Source organism: Danio rerio, chromosome 12 (genome assembly GCF_049306965.1).
Source record: "Danio rerio strain Tuebingen ecotype United States chromosome 12, GRCz12tu, whole genome shotgun sequence".
Classification (NCBI taxonomy): domain Eukaryota; kingdom Metazoa; phylum Chordata; class Actinopteri; order Cypriniformes; family Danionidae; genus Danio; species Danio rerio.
In genome coordinates this window covers 45,911,400-45,935,782 of record NC_133187.1, presented here as the reverse complement: position 1 = coordinate 45,935,782, position 24,383 = coordinate 45,911,400, and the positions used below count along the sequence as shown (strand labels likewise).

At 34.9% G+C, this 24,383-nt stretch overlaps 1 protein-coding gene across 4 annotated transcripts; it reads left to right on the top strand.

Moving 5' to 3' along the window:
* Window positions 1-1,427: 1,427 nt before the first annotated feature.
* Window positions 1,428-23,018, top strand: LOC101882112 (sushi, nidogen and EGF-like domain-containing protein 1). Of its 4 annotated transcripts, none has more exons than XM_073918891.1 (15): window positions 12,907-13,173; window positions 13,259-13,354; window positions 13,432-13,567; window positions 14,667-14,790; window positions 15,477-15,620; window positions 15,702-15,722; window positions 16,219-16,266; window positions 18,683-18,721; window positions 18,813-18,842; window positions 18,940-19,073; window positions 19,176-19,472; window positions 19,559-19,654; window positions 19,752-19,890; window positions 19,980-20,062; window positions 22,339-23,018. In XM_073918891.1, exons 5-15 carry the CDS (start codon window positions 15,563-15,565, stop codon window positions 22,417-22,419), a joined length of 1,026 nt encoding a protein of 341 aa, XP_073774992.1. In that variant the 5' UTR covers window positions 12,907-13,173; window positions 13,259-13,354; window positions 13,432-13,567; window positions 14,667-14,790; window positions 15,477-15,562; the 3' UTR covers window positions 22,420-23,018. The 4 variants fall into 4 exon arrangements, 3 of the variants coding, with proteins under 3 accessions (XP_073774992.1, XP_073774993.1, XP_021336093.1); XM_073918892.1 differs by having other exon boundaries at window positions 12,933-13,173; window positions 14,693-14,790; XM_021480418.3 differs by lacking the exon at window positions 12,907-13,173 and having other exon boundaries at window positions 13,259-13,567.
* The last annotated feature ends 1,365 nt before the right edge of the window (window positions 23,019-24,383 follow it).

The following is a 24,383-nucleotide window of genomic DNA, read 5'->3' as shown; positions in this document are numbered from 1 at the left end:
CGTTTGATTGGTAAAGCATATGTTAGGTAATGCGGGACCAGCCGTGGTTAATCATAAGCACGTGATCCTCTTGAATTTAGTTTATAAATAAACTTCAATTTGCAACCATTTCTGCTTGTACATGTTCAACATCAATCAATTTGTTTTCAGTTTTTTTTTACAGATTTTAAACACTTTGTCATTTACATTTTTAAACTGTGGATGGAAATGCCAAAGGTCTATTTATCATTTACCAAATATATTTTCATTTTGCAGTAAACTTACACATAATGTACTGTATACTGTACAAGATGCAAGTTTAATTACAGAAATGCATTGCCATTTTACAGTTCAGAATGCCTTTGGTTTTGCTACTTACATGCTTCCATATTCTGCATATTTCAGTAAGTGGAATTATTTGTGTTGTATTAAGCCATGTGTCTTAACACCTGGCGTGCCCTTTAAAACATGAAATGCCATTGCCAGTAAAACATAGAAATGTGTATACAGAGGAATGTCACTATACAAGGTTTTCACTACTGTGTGTGCAGTTGGCTGGGTTAAATGCAGAGCCCTGAGTATAAGACATAAGCATTTCTTTCCTTCACCAACTAATTACAAAAGTCAACTTTTAGTATTTCTATAAGTTCAATTGTAGTACAAATGTAAAACTCAATCTACTTTTAGTTCAATTACAAGTACATTTTTATATACTGAAAATTGGACAATTTAGTCCAAAACAGTATTCAAGTAGAGCACTTACAAGTACACTAATAGTATATGTATATGGATTACAAATAAATGAATACAATGAATTTTAAGCTAATTTTTTCGTAATCAAGTACTACTATTTCCATTTTAGCTCAAGGCACAGCGTAATGATTGCTCATGTCAGATTATTTCTGTATCATCAAAAAAGGCTAAATCTAATGTTATCAAGTTGATCTGGTGACACTAAAGTCTGTCAGAACAGAAATTATTTATTAGAAATTAGTCATTAATAATATTCTAATAATATTGACTTAAAATTGACCATAAAAATGAACTGCTTTTATTCCAGCCAAACTAACACAAAATAAAACTTAATTAATACAATGAACTTCATACAATGAAATTAAAGCTGCTTTTTTGTAATCAAGTTCAGTATACAAAGAGACTGTTAATGTGCTGCAGGATTACTTTTTGTGACACCATTATGTCATTGTTTTCTCATTTCAGCTGAAGTGACAGCGTAATGATTGCTCATGTCAAACAGACTCTTTCTGTATCTTCAAAAAAGGCTAAATCAAGTTTTATCAAGTTGATCTGGTGAAGTCTGTCAGAACAGAAACCATTTATTAGAAATTAGTTATTGTGTTCAGAAATGTGTTAAAAGGTCTCTGTTAAACAGAAATTGGGGAGAATATATACATAATAATTCTGACTTCAACTGTATGTTAACTAGGCAAGACATTATAACAGTGGTTTGTTCTGTAGATAATCTGAAAAGAAAAAAGCTTCTTGGGGTGGGGGCTAATAATATTGACTTTAAAATTGACCTTAAAAAATGAACTGCGTTTAATCCAGCCAAACTAAAACAAAATAAAACTTAATTAATACGATGAACTTCATACAATTAAACTAAAGCTGCTCGTAATCAAGTACAGTATTCAAAGAGAGTGTTAATGTGCTGCAGGTTTACTTTTAGTGACACCATTATTTCATTGTTTTCCCATTTCAGCTGAAGTCACAGTGTAATGATTGCTCACATCAAACAGATTCTTTCTTTATCATTAAAAAAGGCTAAATCAAATTTCATCAAGTTGATCTGGAGACACTAAAGTCTATCAGAACAGTAAGGATGATTATTATTTTATTTAGCTCTGATAAGTATTCCTGTAAGCACTGAATTGTCGTTGACACCAAGTAATTTTTGTGCTTTCTAAGGAAAGACCTGCTTTCAGTCTTTGACACAACATAACATTGCAGTCATGGGAAACAATAAGGTAAGCTTACATTGCAGAGAGTGGTATCAATGCACTTGTGATTTCTGCATTAACATTATCTGAATGACAATATAAAAACAGATAATGGTTTGAAAATGGTTGTAGATCTTGAACAGTATCAGGGTTTTTATACTCACATTTACTGGAATGCACCTTGTTGTTTCCCATCACTGGAATGTAATGTTCCTCCAAGAACTGAAAACTGGAAAATCAGAATAGCTGACAGAGCGATTCATGAACAAAGTACAGAATGTAGATCACAATCGATAAAAAAACCTAAAAACACCAAGTTATGAGCAAGTCTTTCTCTAGAAAGCACAAGTGCTGCCTTCTGTCAACAACAATTCAGTGCTTACAGAAATATCAGCTCTAGGATTTGTGATATCAGAAGTAAATAAAACCATATGCCTTGCTGCTCTGACAGACTGTAATACCACCAGATCAACTGGATAAAATTAGATTTAGCCTTTTTTGTAGAAACAGAAAGAATCTGTTTGAAGTGTGTCATAAATCTGCTGTCACTTTAGCTAGAAACTGCAGCATATGAACACTGTTCACATATTTACTTTATATTATAATTCATCTATAAGTCATGTGATGTCTGTAGGGAAAGACTTTTGCTTCAGGTTTTCTGTTAGAGCTATTGGCGCTGTTCCAATGAAAGTGACATATTTTCTTACATTTTAGATGCAACCCCGGCGCTGGGGCGTACAGTATATAAACCAAACATACTTCCTGCTACACCACTGTAGGTGAGCCTGTTGGATGAAGCTGTCAGAGGTGAGTAAAACATTATCATTACTTGTGCTTATTTCGACTGTGTAATTATATATTTATTATATACATACATACATACATACTGTACACACACACATATATATATATATACACACACACACACACACATACACACATACATACATACATACATACATACATACATACACACAGTTGAAGTCAGAATTATTATAATTTGTTTTATTTCGGCTACAATGAAGGTAGTTATTAGTTTTTTTTAAACCGTTTAAGGTCAAAATTTTTAGCCCCTTTAAGCAAATTGTTTCTTGATAGTCTACAGAACAAACCATCATTATACAATAACTTGCCTAATTACCATAACCTGCCTAGTTAATCTAATTAACCTAGTTAAGTCGTTAAATGTTATTTTAAGCTGTACAGAAGTGTCTTGAAAAGGATCTAATCATTTTTTTTACTGTCATCCTGGCAAAGATAAAATAAATCAGTTAATAGAGATGAGTTATTAAAATTATTATGTTTAGAAATGTGTTGGAAAAATCTCTGTTAAACAGAATATATATATATATTAGTATATATCTGATATATCAATCAGTACACAGAAACAAAAAAGTGCACTGTATTTGCTAACTGATTACACTGGGGAACAAGTTCAAGTTCAAGTTCATTCATCAAATTTTATTTCTTTTAAATATATATTTTAAGTGTTGCTTAACTGAGACAATATTTTAGAGACAACACATTTTTAAAACTTAATAATTTTTATAAATAAATATAAGTTAAAACTATTAAAAAATGTTTTTGCCATGATGACAGCTTGTAATATTGTTCTACTTATTTTGCAAAATACTAGTATTCAGCTGAAATTTGAAAACTTGATGATATTATGTTAACTAGGCAAGTTGGGATAATTAGGCAAGTTATAGGACAACAGTGATTTCTTAAAAATAAATCTTAGGGTGTCTAATAATTTAAAAAAAAATGTTAACATTTAAAAAAAAATATTTTATTGCAGCCAAACCAAAAGAAATAAAAACTATACAACAGTTAAAACTAAAACAAAGTGGAACTTCAGAGTTGGAAAAGTATGATTTCATTCTCTCAACTTTTTAAAAGTATATATTATGGTTGGTTACATTATACAATTATAAATACAGTTGTTTCTGCTGTTAACCTCTTAAGGCCCAAGCTGTTTTTTTACATGCATTTTTTATTTCTCTTTGCTATTTGGGCTTATTGGAACCTAATTAGAATAAAACCTAAGTATTAACTTTTGATATGATGTACTTTTAGAGAAAAATGACGTCCATATATGTCCAAATTCCCATAAAACACAATAAAGTCCCCTTTGTGTAACAAAATGAAAAACTCTATATTTCTGCCTTGAACACAGCAGTTTTTTCCTGACTGTTGTTCCATTAATAACACATACACACATACTTTTTGAACATGTTTTGACTATCAGTAAACACATTTTTTGCCTATTTTGGACAATTAAAATAGTGTGTGGAACATTTCATATGCCGCAAAACAGTTGCAGGATAACACTGTATGGCTGAAACAAATTATAAAACATAAGAGCTAAAATGTGCTGTCCAAATGTGGCCACTAAGCCCTTTGGAGGTAAAAAAAAAAAAAAAGTAATACAGCTCTCTCTCTGTTTACAGCAAAAGGACTTCTACATGTGCTGTTATCATCTCTGACTTCATCAACATGAAGTTATCTCTGGTTTTACAGCATTTGCTGCTGTTTATATCAGTCCTGCCACTGAGTATGTCTTTCTTTAGAGGATCTCTTTGATTACGTAGCAAATACAATGAAAACAAACACATGTATATGCTTCAAAATGTAATGTCATCTGTTTCTCTTGAACAGCCAACCAACAACCAACTCCTTTTCAAACAACATTGCCAGGTAACAGATCACAAATCCTCACAATCTCTTCTTTCTTTTAAAAACCATTATCTTCACTTACCATGCAATAAGTGTAAAAATCTACAGTTAAACAATTAACAGTTTTATATAGGCACTTTGACTGGTAAACTATTCTCTTAAGCTCAATCCTGATTTGTGCAGTTCTTCAATCTTTTATCACACATCATTACTGGATTCTCTGGTTTTTCCTGATGAGGAATTTGTCGTTCATGCCACCTCAGTAAGATAGCGAGAAGTCATGAAATACTATTAATTTGTTTAGTTTTTTGTTTGTTTGTTTTTTGGCAATACTGCAATGTTTAGTATGAATGATTTATCTGAGCACATCATTCTTTGAAAAATATATTCTGCTCCTGAAATCAGTATGACTTTCCTTCCATCCATATTTAATTTTCCAATGATTTGTTTACTGGCGACAGGATGGGGAAGCCTGTCAATTCCCAATAGATAAAATCAAGCCAGCCCCGCCCTACATTTGTTTCACTTAAAAAAAATTTGCTTTAGCTTGTCCCATTTTTTACTGTGTGCCCTTCAGCATTTGTTTTCTGATGCAACCAAATAATCTACTGCTTGCTGTAAGTAGTAATGGGCAGAGCGAGGCTTTATGAAACACTGAAACAGTTGAAGCTAATGTGTTAAAGCTTGAACAGCCTGTTTCTAAAGTGATACCTAGTGGTCATTTTTATGTGTTGCTCTGGAACAGCTTTAGCAAAGAAAATTTTACGCAAATTGAGGAATTACACCCTACATTGAGAATTGAAGTTTCAAGTAATTTAGTGGAGCAGTGAGTTCTTGACTAGCATGCAAAGATAATGGGTTGAAATCTTTGGTGATGCAGTTATAGATTTAGTTTTTAAATGCTCTGTTCTTGTAATGTGTTTTATTTTAATATCGGTCTGACATCCGAATAAATATTTTGTGAATAAATACAATGTACTTTTTTACTTCGTAGCACCGGTGCTTCGAACTTTAAAAATTTAGGAGCACCAGAAAAAATTTAGGAGCACCCACCAAAATGAAAGCACACCACTGCAAATTTTCTATTAATGGATTTACTGTGTTTGAAAACAACATCAATCAGGACTAACAAAAATCAGAAACCACTATCGAACTACTTCTGGAATGACTTATTGAGATTTGCGCAAGGAATGTCTAATAATTATAAATATATTAATGATGACAATGATACTAACAATGAATTACATTTTTCATTATCATGCTGCCTTGAATGTGTTATCTGCTATTAAATGCCCAACTGTTTCATTAAATAAATCTATGGTTTGCATCAAGCAAAAAGCACTGAAGTAAGAAATTTGCATTTTGCAATATTAATTTTATGTGCATGCCAATTTAATAAATAATATTTCTGCTACAAAACATAAATGTAAGATTATAATAAATCATTCAATTCAATGCTGAAAACTGCAAAGTAGTCATCAGTAACTAAATAGAAGAAGAATATTCATGTCAAGAGAAGAACAGACAAAAGAAAGGAAGAAAAGTCTCACTTCTGCCACTCTTTAAAAGTTTTGGTTTGGGTTTGTGTCATTTTAAATGCTCAGTCTCGTTATGCGACGATTTACATTTTTCTTTCTTTTTGGAAAAAATCAGGTGAGTCAGCTGACCCAATATATAAGCATGCAAGGCAGGATTCTTGTGGTGACCACTGGCGCAGTACCATTATTTGTCATGAGCCGCAGTTTCAGCTTAAACTAAGAAAAGGCGAGCTTCTTTGGCGATGATGTACAGTGGTAGATTTTACATTTAGGGGCCGTTTGCGCTGAACATGCAGTAAATGCAACACATTGATATTCGGCCCATTGAACAGCTAATTCACTCCTAGTCAATCAGCATTCTCTCCGAAATCACTCCGTTGATCTCGGCTGGCGGATCTACAATTACCACATGATCGCTCTATTCTGCGCCATTATTTGTAACTTTAGGTGGTATTAAAAACCTGCGTACTTTTCATTGTGTCTTCCTCAGACTTCAGCCGTTTGCATTTCCGGCAGTCACAAAAGCTCTTTGTCATCTGACAGCGGAAAGCCTTGAGTGATTGACAGCTAATATGAACCAATATAGTGGCAGGGAAGTCCGATTCAGCACATTTTAGATAAAATCTAAACAGGTCGCACTACACCCATTATATGCAGTCGCACAAATGCTCCCAAATATACTATGAGGTCGCATAGATTAAATTTCGGCGCATATGCGACCAAAATGGTTGCAATTTCGAGCCCTGAAATATGTCTTGTTTTGGTCAAAAAAAAATAACATTAATAAAATACATCAAGACACAATTTCTGATATTTGTACAAGTCAGGATTCGAACTGAGGACATTTTCAGCACAGTTAGTCTGTGCACATGCACAGTCCACTAGGCTACATAAGATTTTTTACAACCTTTTCAATCAAACGCAGATTTGCCAGGTCTCGAAACGCTTCTTAAATGTCCGATGCTTTGCATTGCTTTAGTCAGGTGACCTGGTGTTTCGGATTACGCTACGGTGCAGTGTTTCGAAACACGTGTGCAGTGTTTAACGTCAGCCATTCCCAGCTATAAGAAACTTTTAGCATCAAATGACTGACCTAAAGGACATTTATCTATCAATGTTGATAAAGGAAGTTTTTTTCTTTTGCTTTTCAGCAGACACCTTAATGTCAAAACGGTATAAACCAAAACATGTCAAAAAATTTTGAGCTTAAAAATCAATTTGATCTAACATTTGCATCAAAAATTTATTACAGGATGATCTTGTAATGAAATTTTTGTTTTTTTGATGCCAAAGTCAAGCTTACGTGCATTGTAAGGAGACAAAATCCAGTGTAAGTTTGGAATTAAACTTTTTAATAATGAAAAATTTTCCTTAAATTCTGAAACTTTTTGTGTCTTTATTTTGATGGTCAAAATGGCATCAATGTGTGGATGTCTAATGGACGATAAAAGTTTTAAATTGATTTGCATTTTTGATTTGCATCAACCTTCATGTCAATTTGATTTCATTTTGGTATTTCTGGTTAATTTCTGGTTGGTATTTAAAAAAAAAACTCAGTTTTCACTGAGCTGACTCAATGACTCACAATATTTTTTATTATTCATTCAGCAACCACCACAATGACAACCACCACTTATCCATCAGGTATTAAATACAATACAATACAAATTATTTGACTGTTCTAGAGGTTTACTGTTCCTGTCCTGGACTCTATGCGTTTCTTTTGTGTAAATATTTAATACATTTCAACTGCATGTGGAACAGTTTGTACGTGATTGTCTATAAAGCCGATTGTGTTATCAGCAGTGAATCTCCAGCATGCGTGTTCAGCTGGAGCAGAATTTATCACACAAACAAAGTGCTCTGCCAAATGCAAAATAACGCATTGATAATCCAATAATCATTCTGTGAACTACGGCCCTTTGTAGTAAATGTTGCTAATTTTAAACCTGAAAGTACATGCAAATACCAGGATTTAATGACATTTTTACTCAGCTTCATTTGAGTGTTTAAAATAAGTCTTTCTGTGAAATGATGTGTCTTTCTTATGCTGTGTTCACACCAGACGCGGAATGCGCGGATAAATCGCGCTATTCGCACGTAAATTGCCGCGTGAACATTTGAGTTTACTCGCTTCATTCGCGCCTCAAATCCGCTTCATTCGCGCATCAAATTCACTACAGAACAGACGCGGATTCGCGTGATGGGCAGGGCTTCTATCTGCCAGGTGGCTCTAGCTTTGTAGCTAAATAGCTAACATGGATTTTGTAAAGAAAATAACAGTGTTTATGTGCTTTAAGAAGGATGAAAAACAGCGTCGAAACGTTTAGGGCTGTGTCTGAGTCTACTAGATTCTTTCAGAGGTGCACCCAGCTCTGTGAGCTCATAAAGTCCCCCAGAAACTGAACCTGGATGACGGAGGCTTTCAGCGGTGCTTCTGACTGAGCCAAGCAGAGTTTGATAACTTGTTGTCGGTGTCGCCTGGAGGATTTCCCCCGGGACACCATCAACAGGTTCTACGTCACAATCACGCCCCCACAAGAGCAAGCTCCTGACGCCGCGCTATTCGTGCGTGTTACGCTATACGCACCGCGCCATTTGCGCAATTCGCGTCATTCGTGCCGCAGGATGCCTATTCTCACGTTTGCATTGACTTAACAAGTAAATCACTCGCGCTTGACGCGTGTTCCGCGTCTGGTGTGAACGCAGCATTAAACAGAATAAATCATGAATTACTACATACTTTATTATCAGGAAAATAAAAATAAGAACTTTGATGGTCTTGTGTTTATTAATCCTGTTTAATAAAATAAAAGCAGTTTAATCTTCTGTTTATCCTACAAATGCTATAAGGATTTCCTATTGGCTGCGTTGGATGCCTCCATACTTTATTGTACACTAAAAACAGAATGTGAGAAAATTAGTATGTCAAAATTCATAGCTTTTTGATTTCAGTATACAAGAATTATCCCAATGACCTACTACTTCCAACAAGATTCTGAAATGCGCATCTGATTTACACTATGCTATCCCATGAAGCAAGAGAATTCAAAAATGGGAGTGAAGCGACACAACTGATGCGAGTAGAGCTGCGTCCCAAATCGCATACTTATGCACTATTCTACGCCATTTTGTAGTATAAATAGTGTAAGTAGTGTGTTCACACTGAAAACTCTAAAAATAATAAGTGCACTTTAATTACCTGGATGATGCACTCATTCAGCCGCTAAAATGAAGTGTGGAATGATGGACACTTCACGCACTCAACGACCGCAGGTTTGCTTACATAGCGGAAGGGGCGGAGCTATCGGGCGCACATGTTGAATAACTTTATTTATTTTGGATGGTGAAAGCAAAATTCTCCTACGAGAGTGATTATAGCGCCTCCCGATGGTGAATGCGGTAATACTCACGGCAGGTATTATCTGATAATTCGGTCATTTATTTCACTGATTTGGCAAACGTCATCAGGGAAACGGTTTGAATTTCCACCTAGTAAAAAAACATTAGTGTGCCATTTGGGACGCCACTACATACATATACTATCCTGTTGAGTGTGTAAGTGCATAAGTACATAGTGCATGAGTGCATAGTGTATAGTGTGCCATTTGGGACGCAGCTTAGGTCACGTGATCATGACAAAATGGCGGATGTACTACGTCAGAGTGGCATTCATACTACTCACATTCATACTGGATTAAACATTTTTCTAACGGTCAAGTAGTTAATTCCAATTCAAATGCAGTACTTACTTAGTAGGCAATTTCGACAGAGGGGTCTGGCTGCAAACTCGGTGCAGATGCAATCTGAGCTGCATCCAATGCTTTATAATGTGCTTACCTAACCCCACTCCAAATCCTACCCCTCACAGTGATGTCACTAGCTCCCTTGAGTGCATTGTGTCTGACATTGCATCTCTGAGCTTGCATCATAAAGGCTGCATTCAGATACTATTTCAGACACAGCTATAAATTCTTTGGTTTTCTTCCGTGTATTTGGTTGCTCTGTGTGACTCAGGGAGGAGATTAACTGCTGATTACATCACCATACTTTTCTTACATGGCGTGACGGAAATCGCAGAAATGTGATTGCATGTCAATTTATCGTTCAACACTAGCATTTGCCTTCTTATCTTTACGATTTTTGTTCATTATTTCAGACAACGGCATGTTCCCAACCACCACAGTTCCATCAGGTAATAATGCCGTTTCTTATCAAACGTTTTTTTTCTTCATCCCTCCGACTCAACTTTTGTTCTCAGTTCCTTGTTTTCTTGTTAGCCAGTTGTTCTCCCTGTATATACAGTAAGTACCTATGTTTTTGCCAATGTTTGTCGGTCATTGGTCATGCTAGGTGTTCAGTTTTCTTGTTCCCGTACATGTCTTATGCTCTTGTGTTTCTCTTGCATCTATGATACAATAATGAATCAATTTCTTTTGATCTTGATGTATTTAATGTCTTAAAGGGTCACGAAACACCAAAACACATTTTTTGAGCTGTTGACAGTCGTATATGTGTCCCACACTGCTAAAAACACTATTAGGACACCTATATCTCACTAAAAAGTATAAATTGGTTGTTTTTGTGTTATTTTAAGCAAATTCGTACTTCTGGTTTGAAACTAATTTTTGAAGCTGCGTCATGGCCATGAGATAATAGCGTGTATTCCAGCGTGCAGACTGGACGTCTGTGCCAGAGTGTGTCTTATTACGTCTTACAGTGTGATGCATTAATGCATGAGTAAGGCTTGGTTCAAACCAATCAGCACGCTCTATTGCGCAACTTCATTCATATTCATTACTGTCACAGTGTTTAGACGGCAAAGACGCCACATTGTGTTGGCAAAACAAACGTGAAGTGTTGCTTTTATTGTTTGCTGCAGTGAAGTTTTGTTTTCATTTTCTCTCTGTGAGAGCGCAGCTGGAATCACGCAGGGACTACAGTGTACGCAACGCTCGACAACAATAACTTGCGTGTCTACGGAGGAACATTGTTTACCTTAGAGCTGTTCTCATCTGCAAACACTGAGATGCGGATTCGCTTGTAGTCTCCTCTTAATAAAGACGCGGCTTCCACTTTTCTGACTTTTTCCAAAGTAGAGGTGTGAAAACACCCTGCTGAAACGAGGGGGTTTCATGGCCCTTTAAGCTTGTTTGTTTCTTGTGAAAGTTATTGGAAAGTAAACTACAGACACGAAGCAAGTTTAATGAATTATTCATTGCCGTTTTCTTTTTTCTTTTCTACTTACCACCACATTGTCAACCAGTTTCACCAGGTAATAATGCAGTCACGTATCGATAACTCCCGTGCAATGCTTTATCTTTATGTTTTATCTTTTATTCTCACAATAACAAAGTTCTTTTTTCTAGGCTTGTTTATTTCAGATGAAAGTTTTAGAATAGAAAACTTTACTCATGAACTTCAAGAGATTATTCATTGCTGTTTTCATTTTTGTTCATTTTTTCAGACAATGTCATACTGTCAACCACCACAGTTCCACCAGGTAATAATTGAATCTTTTTTTTTTAATCATATGATTTGTTTTTGCCAGCTGCTAGCTCTCTGTAACTCTCACATGTTCACCCACTGAAGCTAAGCAGGGCTGCGCCCGGTCAGTACCTGGATGGGAGACCTGTGAAAAGCTGGGTTGCTGCCAGAAGTGGTGTTAGTAAGGCCAGCAGGGGGCGCCCAACCTGCAGTCTGTTTGGGTCCTAATGCCCTAGTATAGCGACGGGGACACTATACTGCTTCAGTGAGCACAGTTTTTTGTATGAGACAATAAACCGAGGTCCTGACTCTTTGTGGTCATTAAAAATATTGTTCTTCAAATAAGAGCAAGGGTTTAACCCCGGCATCCTGGCCAAATTTGCCCACTGGATTCGGTCCATCATGGCCTTCTAACCCTCACAATATCATATTTGGCTTCATCACTCTGCCTCCTCTCCACCCATAAGCTGGTGTGTGGTGTGCAGTCTAGCACAATATAGCTGCCGTCGCGTCATCCAGGTGGATGCTGCACACTGGTGGTGGATGAGGAGACCCCCCTATGTGTAAAATGCTTTGAGAGCCTAGAAAAGCGCTATATAAATGTAAGGAATTATTAATTATTATTATTCTGTTCCGCCGGCTTCATTTTTGTTCTCAGACCCTACTTTTCTTGTTAGCCTGTTGTTCTTTCTGTATACAAGTCCCTATGTTTGTGTTAGCTGTTCATATTTCTGAGTTGCCATTTTTTTTTTTTTTGTTTATTCTTCACTAGCCACCATATTCCCTACCACCACAGTTTCACCAAGTAACAATGCATTTCGTTATAGATAACTCCTGTGCAACACTTTTTTGTGTATTTTTACAGTGTTTTCTCGTATTGCTTTCTCTTTAACAGTTGGTCCAACATCTTCTGCACAGCCATGGACAGGTACTGACTTTAATTATTGCTTCATTCATCTCAGAATCAGTATAATTGCATGATTCTGACCTGTTATTTTTTTACTTTGATTTTCTTATCGTTTCTTCTCTCTGCAGCTCCAGAGATATTCTATCCATTCGGCTCGGCTGTAGGAGACACTAAACATTTTGAATATGGTTCTGAAAGCTCATATCCTGTTGCTCTTTCAACCCCATTTACATTCTTTGGCCACACATACAACAGCTTATATGTGAGAATTCAGTTATGTTGTCAGTCAAAGTCTGAATGCAAATGCAGTGATTAGCCAATTGTGATTATTGCTAAATAAAATTGATTTCTCATATTACAGGTTATTTATAATGGACTTCTTACATTCACATTATCGTCAGCATTAAATTATGAATTTAATATCTTTGGAGGAACTGATGATTTCATTGCTGCGCTCTGAAGTGACATTGATGACAATTACAATGGCTTTTTCTCATATAAGCAGTACACTAATGGAAGTGTGCTCGACCGTGCCACTCAGGATATGAACCAATATTTCTCTCCAACAAACTTCAATGCTTCCTGGGTCTTTGTTGCCACTTGGAAGTACGGTTCTCAGCCAAACCCGGTAAAAGTTTTTTTTTTTTTTTATTCCTTCCATGTCACAGACTATATAGACAGTGAATCATGATTTTTTTCTCTCTCTCTCTTAGCAAATCCTGTTCCAAGCGGTTTTCATTTCAGGTGATGGAGGCTCTTTCTTTCTGTTGAATTATGGTGACTGTGCAGTCTTAAATGGAGCAGTGGGGGTAAAACATCACAGAATGTAAAATACAATATTTTCTACATCAGCTCTGTATGTATTTATAACATTTTGATTTAACAGGCCGGATTCGACACAATAAACTCCGTAAGCAAGTTTGTAATTCCTGATTCAATTAATGGCAACTACCAAAACCTCAAGAACACGACTAATGTAAACGTTCCCGGTCGCTGGGCCTTCAACGCAACCAGCGAATCAGGTACTGTAGGAGTTTCATCAAGTTTATGAGTCAGTTGTTGGTCAAGCAACGTTTGTGTGTTCTTTTACAAGTTTGAAATGACAAGAGTTTGAATAATCCCATCATAAATGTGGAACAAATGCAATTGGATTTTTTTTTTATTATTTGTAAATTATGTTTAGATAAAAGCATCTGCTCAGTGAATAAATCTAAGTGTTTAGTTTGTGTCTTTTTGAGCTGACCTATTGACTTTATTCTTGACGTACGAGTGGACGCAGCCATTGGAATCTTTTTGGCTCAAGACTTCCGGTCTCGTTCACTTCCATTGATTTTTAGACAATAAAGGCAACTTCTTATTCTGCTTGATTCTGCAAACTGAAGTTTTCTTATTATAGTATTGTACTTTTTCTGTATAGTCATGAACACTTGTTTATTTTTGAATCTATATATAATTAGAAATCTTAAAAATGTCTTTGCACAGTGCCCACCATTTTTAAGACAAACACATGCCAGCATGTTTTAATATAAAAAAAAAGGTTTAGGTAGGGCTTCATCTAATGTTTATACTACTTGTTTTCGTTTAAAGTACATTCAAAACTCGACATTCAACATTCAAAAATAACTTATAATCTTTTTCTTCAATATATATACACATACATTATAAAAGCACTTTTCAATATTTTAATATTTTTTAATACTTAAAAAACATTTTAATGTTGCCTTTATATTCCCTTCACAGTTCCTAAAAATCAAAAAAGCAGACCTTCTCTGCATCTTGTTTAATTCTCTTATCATCTATTTAAACAGCTAGGAAGTATGTCAGAAAGAGGCATAAGTGTTTTGTTTGTTCAGCATTTGTGTTTTTCAGCTGCTTACGTGCCATTCTGTAGATTATTTTTGAATGTAGTCTCTCCTGTTAGTATAAATGTTCTAACATTAGATCAACCTTTGGGATTCCACAACATTCAAAAAAGAAAAACAAAAAAACATAACAGTGTAACCGTATACAAGCTTTCTTCATGCAAGTTGATGGAAGAATGAATGTGAAATGATACATCTAGAAAGGCAACTAAAGTAATTTTTTAATGATCTTGTTTTTTTTTTGTTTTTTTTGACACAGTAATCACAAAAGTTCCTCCATTACAGGGATTGTTATTCCTGTAAACAGTGCAGAGATGTTTAAAATCATATCTTCCTGCTCAAACACAGCTGACGTGAGAACATCTGAGGAGAAAGTGTGTGGGGTAAGTCACATCTCGCTGTTTACTGTTACACTCTATGAGATATAATCTCTGACAAATTGACTTGTTCACCAATTCTTACTTGTTCAACTGAAACTAAAACATGATGTAACCAATTGTTGTTACCAATAATTGATATACTGTACATGTCTATAAACAATAAAAGCTGAGAAAACAGCAACAAATATGCTTAAATATGTATCTTATGTTTAGGACAGCAGCAACATGATACTTAAAAAAAATTATCAATGAATTGTTAAGTTAAATTAGAAATAAAGTAGGTGTAATTATGCGGAATTCAGGTGACCTTTACAACCTTGTGTTATAGGTGTTTTAAAGGTTGTAAAGCGTTTAAAATATTTGCAAACCTTTTTTTATTTATTTACTGAACAATGTGAACTGAGTAGACTTTACTCAGAGGTCAAATAAAAAATATATATTGTGTCGTTCTAAACCAACACTGGGTCAAAAATATGGACAAACCAGAACATTGGATTAAAAATTGAAGTTTTATTTTAACTGTCCATATTTTGAGCCAACGTTGGGTTATGACTAACGATTGGTTATGATTGTTTTTAGATATAAGATCTGGATTCAAAGATTATTTTAAAGATTCTAAAAATCTTTAAAACACTGCCGGTTTTACAAACGTATAGAAAAATATCTGATCCCTGTTTCCATTGTTCTAGATTGGCATCAGTTAGAGAGAATTAATAATTTTCTGATTACAAAAGACGGACTCCTGCATCAGGCATTTGATCTTTAACGTTTCATCATGAGTTCTTCTCTGGTTTTACACCATCTTCTGGTGTTCGCATCAGTCCTGGCTCAGCGTAAGTGTTCTTACCATCTGTTAAATAATGTGGAAAAAGCAAACATGTCTCTGAATTTATTCATTTATTTCTTTTTAACAGTCATGGCGCAAACAAAAACAGGTAATTATGGAACTTTAAAATGTCTTTTCTCACAAAAAAAAAACATGCTCACACTTTATTTTAAAGTACAATTCTCACTATTAACAAGCCATTAGCTGACTTTAAGCTCAATAAACTCATAATTTGTTGCTAATAAATTGTTAATAAGGAATAGTTGAGTATTGGTACAATAAAGGATGTAGAATACAATCATGCAGAATATGTGCTTTATAAGTACTAATAAAGAGTTAAAATATTAATGATAGGCAGGTGATAAGCCAATAGTTAATAGTGAGAGTTATTTCCTAAGAGTTTTTTTTTTCATTTTCTTTTAACTGTCTTTCTTTAACAGACACTAAAACAACAGCAATAATAGATACTGACAGACCTTTGAATTTAAACCTTATCTTTTTTTTATAGTCCATATAGTTTTAATAAGCATATTTAATAACAAAGACAACTGCACTTTATCAATTGAGTGGTATTTAATGTTGTTTATATGTGTTAACTCTTTTAGGATCCACTTCGATGGAAAATACATCACAAGTCACCGAAGTTCAATCAGGTAATTAGTCATGAGTTACTCTATATACAGTATTTTAGTGTAGGAATGGAGACAAAATAAACATAAAATGATATCTACAATTAAAATTCTGAGTAAAAGGAAAATATTATGATGGGAAATAGTATTGACTGCTCATGTAAGACTACAATTATCCAACCAACCATATTCATTCTCAAAGATAAATCACTTTTTTTTCCCAAAAGTGCCAGACTCAGAGTAAACAAATCGTAGACCAGTGAATTTTAATTTATGTTCTTCCATCAAACATTCCATAATAAAGATGGAAAAAAGAAAACATTTCATGGTTTCATGGGGTATTTAAGCACTGTCAAAAATGGGTTTCACACAATTGATTTGTGCCTGCACAACATGAAGGAATTAAGTCAACATATTAGCTTGTTTATTAGTTGATTATTAATTTGAACAAACAGCGAACATCCCTTTTGAGTGAGTGTTTGTATTTTTGAATCTTTCAGAAACCACCGCACTGACAACCTTAATGGGTAATGAAGGCGATAAAATAATAAATTCCAAAGATCCTAAGACATTTTATGTATGTTTACTAGTGCTGTCAATCGATTAAAAAAAAATTTAACTAATTAAATCACACTTTTTTGAAAATTAATCACAATTAATCAGGATAATCACATTTCAAAGACTGAATGTTGTAATTTTACCAATTCAAATGTAAAATTAATGTAAATGCAATACAAAAACTATTAAAATTCTAAATATTATTGTAAACAACATAACCCCCAATAAAACCATCAAGATCCTGGCTTGACAGCCATATTTATTACAGAAATAAAAACACAGGCATGTTAGTGCCATTTGAATTTCAAAACAGTCAATGCCAATAAAGAAAAAAATTATTTCCAAGTTGGTTTCTAAGTGGACTGCAAAAAATGCCAAAATACAGGCATTACAGATATGGAAAATTATACTTATAAAAGTATTGAATACAAACAATTTTGAAACTTTTGGATTTAGTGGCTATGGACAATGGTTAAAGCAGGTTTAGGCAGGTTTGTTGTTATGAAACACATGCGCGCGCACACAAACGCAGACAGACACAGACACACACACAATGCACGCAGGACAGGGCAGCCGGAGAGACTCCCTTCAGATTCAACACGCATGATCATGTTTGTCAAATTTGCTTAAAATAAGCGTCCTAAAATATGGCTGTATTTCACAAGGATTCTGACACAACAGCGCAAAGCAGACACTTGCGTTTAAGGGGGAAACACATCAAATTTAATAAAACACTGGAGGGTGCATGCTGAAAGGCAGAGGAATGCGCTGTCTTTTCCAGCTCGCGACTTCATCAGGCACTTTCTGAGTACATTTACATGGACACCAATACTCTGATTTTAATATTATTAAGATAATAGTCTTATTAAGAGTCTACCATGTAAGCAACGATTTTTGATTTTTGAGTCACGAAATGTGGAGGTTTTGCTTCAGCTTATGAAATATCCTTTATAAATGCCAGTGTTGGGGATAAGCTATAGCTACAAATAGCTCAGGTACTTGATTATCTACAGTTTTCAGAGATGATATTATGATTATGATAATATACTGTAGCCTTTCTAGTAGTTATCTACTCTTTCCAATACACTGCTATTAGCAGGAAATATCTTGCTTGCCAACAGCTACATTCCATTTAGTGAACCTGCAATAGTCTGAAGCAGCACAGTGTCGTATTCAAGATCACATACTACAATGGTGTATTGCAGCCATCTAGTGGTAAATCACACATCTTACAGTTTTATTTCTATTTTGTAAACAATATTTTGTTTAGTGAAGACAGCTGAAATTCAGTACATAAATTAAACTAATGGCAATTCAGCTGAGGTAAGAACATTGTTTTTAGGTGCTACCATGTGCTAAACTTTATGATTACTGATCTACATTTGTTCCAACTTTGATGCTTAACAGTCTGAGAACTTTAAAACCGTGCAATGAAATATTTAAAGAAATAAATATTTAAATAAAATAATGAATAATTAATATTTAAAAAATTGTAACCTGTCTGTACTCAAAGAATAGTTTTAACTGCTTCAAACTATTAAAATGAGCTGAATCAACGCAACTATGCTGAGGGACAACATAATTGTTTTACGTTCAAACCACTTTAATTTGTAAAAACAAGCAAGTTAACTTAATCGATTAGTGTTATGACAACATGAAGGAATTGTGTGGAGCTCAGCATTTTTTACACTGTGTGAAAAAAGCTTCAGTGTTACTACCTATATAGGAAGTAGCATGTAGTGTAGCTAGCTAATTTTTAGAAGTGCAGTTTAAGTTTCCTGAGTGGATTCTCCAACAATTATACATGCAGAATGGAAAGCTGTACTTGTCAAGAGAGTTCATGAGTTTTTTAATTGCATTTATATGCATTTTATTGTTTCAGACACCACCAGATTAGACACTATACTGATGACCACGTCAGGTAATAAGTCTGCCAATAATTAAATTAACTGTACAACACATTATTTAATGTTTTTTTTTTTGTGTTTTATAAATGAATTATTTTTTAACAGTTTATACAACAACAGCAACTGCATGGGCAGGTATTTGATTACTTTTTTTTAATAGCAGGAATATGAGATGAGTAGTAAAACATCTCCCATCTACATTTGTATGTTTTGTTGTTTATGCTCTCGCCAGCCCCAGCAATATTCTATCCATTCGGCTCATCAGCGGGAGACATTGAACATCTTGAATTTGACAATGACTCCTTTCAATATGTGGATTTCTCTGCTCCATTTACATACTTTGGCCGCAAGTACAGCAGCATATATGTGAGAATTCAGTTCTAGTCTAATATGAATCAAATGTTTTGATAACTGGCTCACATTCTGCTGCTGGATTTAAACTGATTTTTGTTTATTAATTTATTTCAGGTTAATTATAATGGACTCCTTACTTTCAACCAGTCTTTAACAGAATCTCACCCTGAACCCTTTCCCACATATGGAAATGAAGATTACATTGCTGCGCTCTGGACTGACCTTGATGACATTGGTATTGGCAAATATTGGTATCAGGAGTACACAAATGGAAGTGTGCTCGACCGGGCCACTCAGGATATAAACCAGTATTTCCCTAACAAGGGCTTTACGGCTATTTGGGTCTTTGTTGTCACATGGGACTGTGTGCTTACATGGGATATGAATGCATATGATCGTCATTCAGACCCAGTAAATTTGATCTATCTATCTCTCAAAGCAGAATAGTGAAGGATAAATCAATTATGAATCATAATGTTGTTTTGTTTTCCTTTCAGGCAATCACTTTTCAAGTAGTTTTGATTTCAGGAGGTGGTTTTTCTTTCATTCTGATGAATTACGGTGACTGCGCAGCGATATCTTATCCAGTGGAGGTAAAAAAAAATAAATAAATGAATTTTTAAAAATCACATGATTAAATAGTGTATGTTAACTCTATATGCATAACATTCCTGTACATTGTTTTATTAGGCTGGATATGATACCATAAACTCCACCGACTACTATGTCATTCATTATCATTCTAATGGCTCCTCCATTCCAAACCTCAAAAACACGACTAATGTAAATGTTCCTGGTCGTTGGGCTTTTCTTGTGAACAATGGGACAGGTAGGACTTGCGTCAAGATTGTGTGTTGTCACCATAAACAGTTAATCGTATCATCTAATTTTATGCCTTGTGTTTGTGTGCCCTTACAGAAAACGTCATAGGACTTCAAATGAAACTTGGGTCATATTTAGACCTAACCCAGACTCAAAACATTGAGAGTGTTTTACAGCTAGTAAGTCAAAGTTTGTGTGTGTGTGTGTGTGCGTGTGTGTGTGTGTGTGTATATATATATATATATATATATATATATATATATATATAGTATTTTATTGAGGAATATCAACACAGTCTCATTGGAGAAATGTGTTTCAGTTTGTTTGCAGTTTATAGTTAAAACAAACACTAGGGGGCAGTGTGGCACCAACAATTTTTGTTCCTTTGCACACTAGTGATATTTACAGGGACATACTACAGGCAAACAAATTATTATTTCCATGCAGATCCTTGCACAACACTATAAAAAACAGCTAAATATTATTAATGCCTATGATATGTAATGGAATGCGTTAGCGTTGGCTTGGTAGTTCAGTTTGTACTGTGTGATGCTCGGGTTCAAGTCTAAAGAAGCACAGTTCCACAAAATTGGCCCTTCGCTAAGCCACACCCAAAAACCGCCACCCACCAATCGTGGCTTAGCAACCTACGGGTAGGGGCTCTGTCAAGCTTTCGAGCGAGGGAAACAGGCCATCGCGTTGTGCTTATGGATTGTGCAAATCTGATACCCGGTATTCTAAAAGTTTGGACGGGATGGTGGAATTTTTTCCCTTTTCAAAACTAAAAACCCAAGAGGAGAAATGCCAGCGTGGATCAAGTTGTGTGAGGGGCGCTTAAGGAGCAGAGTAGGTTTTGTTTTGAACTTCCTGACAAATTCAGTGAAAGACTGACGGCAATAACTCTCAAATACCCTAAACAGATTTAAACTTTTTCCTACAAAAATACAAAGCAGGTCATGTTTCACGGATGTCTTTTTCTTTTTTCACTCGACATTATGAGCAATGCTCCGTTTAAGCCTTCGCCATAGTAACGTTAGTCATACAAATAGCGAATAGGTCATGAGTTTTTGATCCGGAAACTATGAATGTGCGAATCTGTTGCTAACTTTACTGAACTCCATATTTCCGTCTGTTTCAAGCTACAAATATTTAAAATTCCAAATCAACAGAAGAAAACAGAGACGCGATCAGAAACTGAGCACTTGCGATCAACATACTTTATCAGCAGCTGTTTTTCAGTCATTTATAAAGAGCACACAAACATACTGACAGTAATAGGTAACTTACTGTACATTGTTAAGGGTCAATGATGCTAATATTCGGCACAAATACATCAGTTTCCCCTTTCTGGCTGTTTTTTCTATCAATGAATGATAAAGAAACATTGTCCATGCGTGTTTCCTCGTCGGTTAGTAACGCTATATTTCATTGCACAACAATTAATCTATCAGGCTTTTTGGCTAAAAATAGAGAAGTCACGGTTTAATTTGTTATTTTTAGATTATTTTTAGATTTCATTTCTCCTGCTAAGCATGAGCTAAGCTGTTGAATGGCTAGCGAATGAGGCGGTTAGGCTAAACTAGCTTCAATTTTGATTGAATTATTCTCTAATCGGTTACCTATTATGTGGTGAATATACCCCTGTAATGCATACTGCAGTCCTTTTTTGTCTGGCTTTCTCAGATATCTTACCTATTCGCCAAAAATGACATTATATCCCTGGCAATGTCTGACACCGGTGCTTACACATTGCAAAAGCCATGCCAGGCACGAAAGCTGGACAGGCGTAGTAACTAAGAAGGGCGGGGCTTAGCAAAGGGTCAATTGATACAATGTAAATGTAAACTCTGTGGTTGCAGTAGACTTTTTGCTTACGTTTGCAAACACTATTGGTTGGGTTTAAGGAAGGGTGCAACAAGCCCCACCTTATTGTGTACAAGAAGAGGACTCAATATTTATAAAACAATATAATACACATCTAAGACTTGCCAAAACTAAGTAACGTTTTTTAGAATCGCAAAAAATTCAGACAGCGCCCTCTAGTGGATTTGTCACCTAAAATATGCAACAAATCCTACCTGGAGCAACGTATTTACTGTATGTTTTGCAAAAATGTAGGCTAAGGCACATATTTCCAATGAACCCAGCCTGATCTCACGAGAAAATGTAACTATTTTACGTTTTGTCAGTTAGGTGGCTAATACGGTCAAAAATGTATGGTTTTTAAAAAGTGGCGTGGCACCCAACCTTGTCCCTAAACACAACCATCATTAGGGGATGAGCAAATCATATTAAATTGTATGAATGAGTTTGTACATAATCATGCGATTTAGCCACTAAATCAAGCTACGAATTGTTGTCAGATGGTGTTGATGAACCTGTAGTAAATATCCTGATAATCAGTAATAATGCCAGTGACGATAATATTTTGATCGCTTGTCTATCTTTGTTTCAGATTAATCAAGAGCTGGTCTGTCATGGAGCGCCAAGTTACTTTAAGCTGAAGTTAAGAAAGGTCACAAAGCTAAAGCCGTGACACGTTAAAACGCTGAATGTAGTTGCCTTTAATAGTGTGGAGATTGATAAAAGAGAAGAATGTCACAACACAAGAATGGAAATCGTGTGATTTTCCTTGCTTCTTTTTGTTAAAATCATTAAAACCTGATTCTGATTAAATAAAATGATAAATGAGAACAAATCACGTTAATAGAACATGTTTGACATGTTTCTGTGTTCATTTAACTTGTGTAAAGTAGACAAAGTTTTTTGTTTGTTCATCAATGAAACTCAGAGTTTCAGGGGGGAAAAGCTAATCAAACTCATGATCTGTAGTATGTGAATGATGAAGTTAAACCTGTTCTTTTTACAGCTCCATTTACCAGAAGCATTTCTGCGTCATGACAAATATTCCTTCACATCGTTTCCTTATTTACTGTGTAAACTGTTTCCTCAGCATTTATAGCAGGTTATTTTTAATGGGTTTTTATTTAGTGAGTTTGATGTCAAAATAGTGTGGATTTTGATTGATGTCAACCACGTACAATACTAAAATGGTTTGATGTCAAAATACTGTGGATTTTGATTGTTGATTGTTTCCAAAACTTTGATATCAGCCATAAACAATACTGAAAAATGTTGGGGGATTTTTTGGTTTCTTTTGTTAAATCTGTTATCTGTGACAATAGAAAAAGACTTCAGTTCCAAACCACAATTTTAATTGCCATTAATACTCTATGTGCTTAAGATATGCAAAGATATTTAGAAATTGAGAAATGCAAGCTTAATAAAAATGTAATTAATAAGGTAATTAGTTTTTTTTCCGCTCAACATAACTTTGTAGACTTGTCTGTAAATAAGTACATGTAAATTAGCAGTTTTCCATATTTTGTGATTCATAATTAAATTTATGCCTTTGAATTGCATTATGGGACATTGATCTTTAGGCCAACAACTTTTTCCAAAGGCTGCATTTACATGGCAGATCTCGATGGTCAATTCTGATTTTGTAACTGTATCTGATTTTTTTGATGACCTGCTTACATTATCATTTAATAGTGGCTCGTATCCGATCGTCTGCATTTACACAGCACACGGCAAAGGTGCAATGACCAGGAGAAAAAAAAAAAAAAAAAAAAAAAAGAGCGGTGGCTGACTAATAACAGCTTATAACTAAAGAGTGCTCTTTTCTCTATGTAATCTGTCCTCAGCTTTTGACAAGCTGTTTTACTATAGTTTATGACAGAAAGTTTCTCATTTGTCCATCTTCTTTTGATAGATAGGCTTTTTTAAATCTTTGGGCATCTTAATGTAATGTCCATGGCGTGATTTATGCACGTGATGTAGTTATGCACTAGTTTTAAATTACTTTATATTGGTTATTTGCGGACATTGCGCTCTCTCGCTCTCGTTAACATGCTTAAATACTTGTGCTATATGACAATAAAGCTTATATATGAAATGTAAGGTTTGGGACTCTGCTGAAGTCTGTTCTGAAATTAAAGCGTCAGACTTGACGTCATTCACTGTGGTTTTTAATGACGCGCGATTCACATTGACAGGTGAAAATACGATCTACCTGCTTACACTGCAGACATTAGAACACAGATCCAATTCATATCGGATAAATGTCCACATATGAACACGGCCTGAATCTGATTTGATTAAATCGGAATCCATGTTATTTGTTCCTGCTTACATGTACATGCGCTATATCCGATCTGTGCCACATGGGAGAAAAAAAAAGAAAAAAAAATCGGAATTGGGTCACTTGAACCGTGCAGTGTAAATGTAGTCAAAGTCACTGAACATTCGTAATAGTTTAAAGTCACTGAACATTCGTAATAGTTTAAAGTTATTAAACTATATTGTCTGGGTTGGTGGTATATATTACGCTACAAAAACCTAGTAATAAACTGCCGGTACATTTTCTGTTATTTTACAGACTCATTTCTCTATGTATTATTATTTATACATTATTTCAAACGACTAAAATGTCAATAA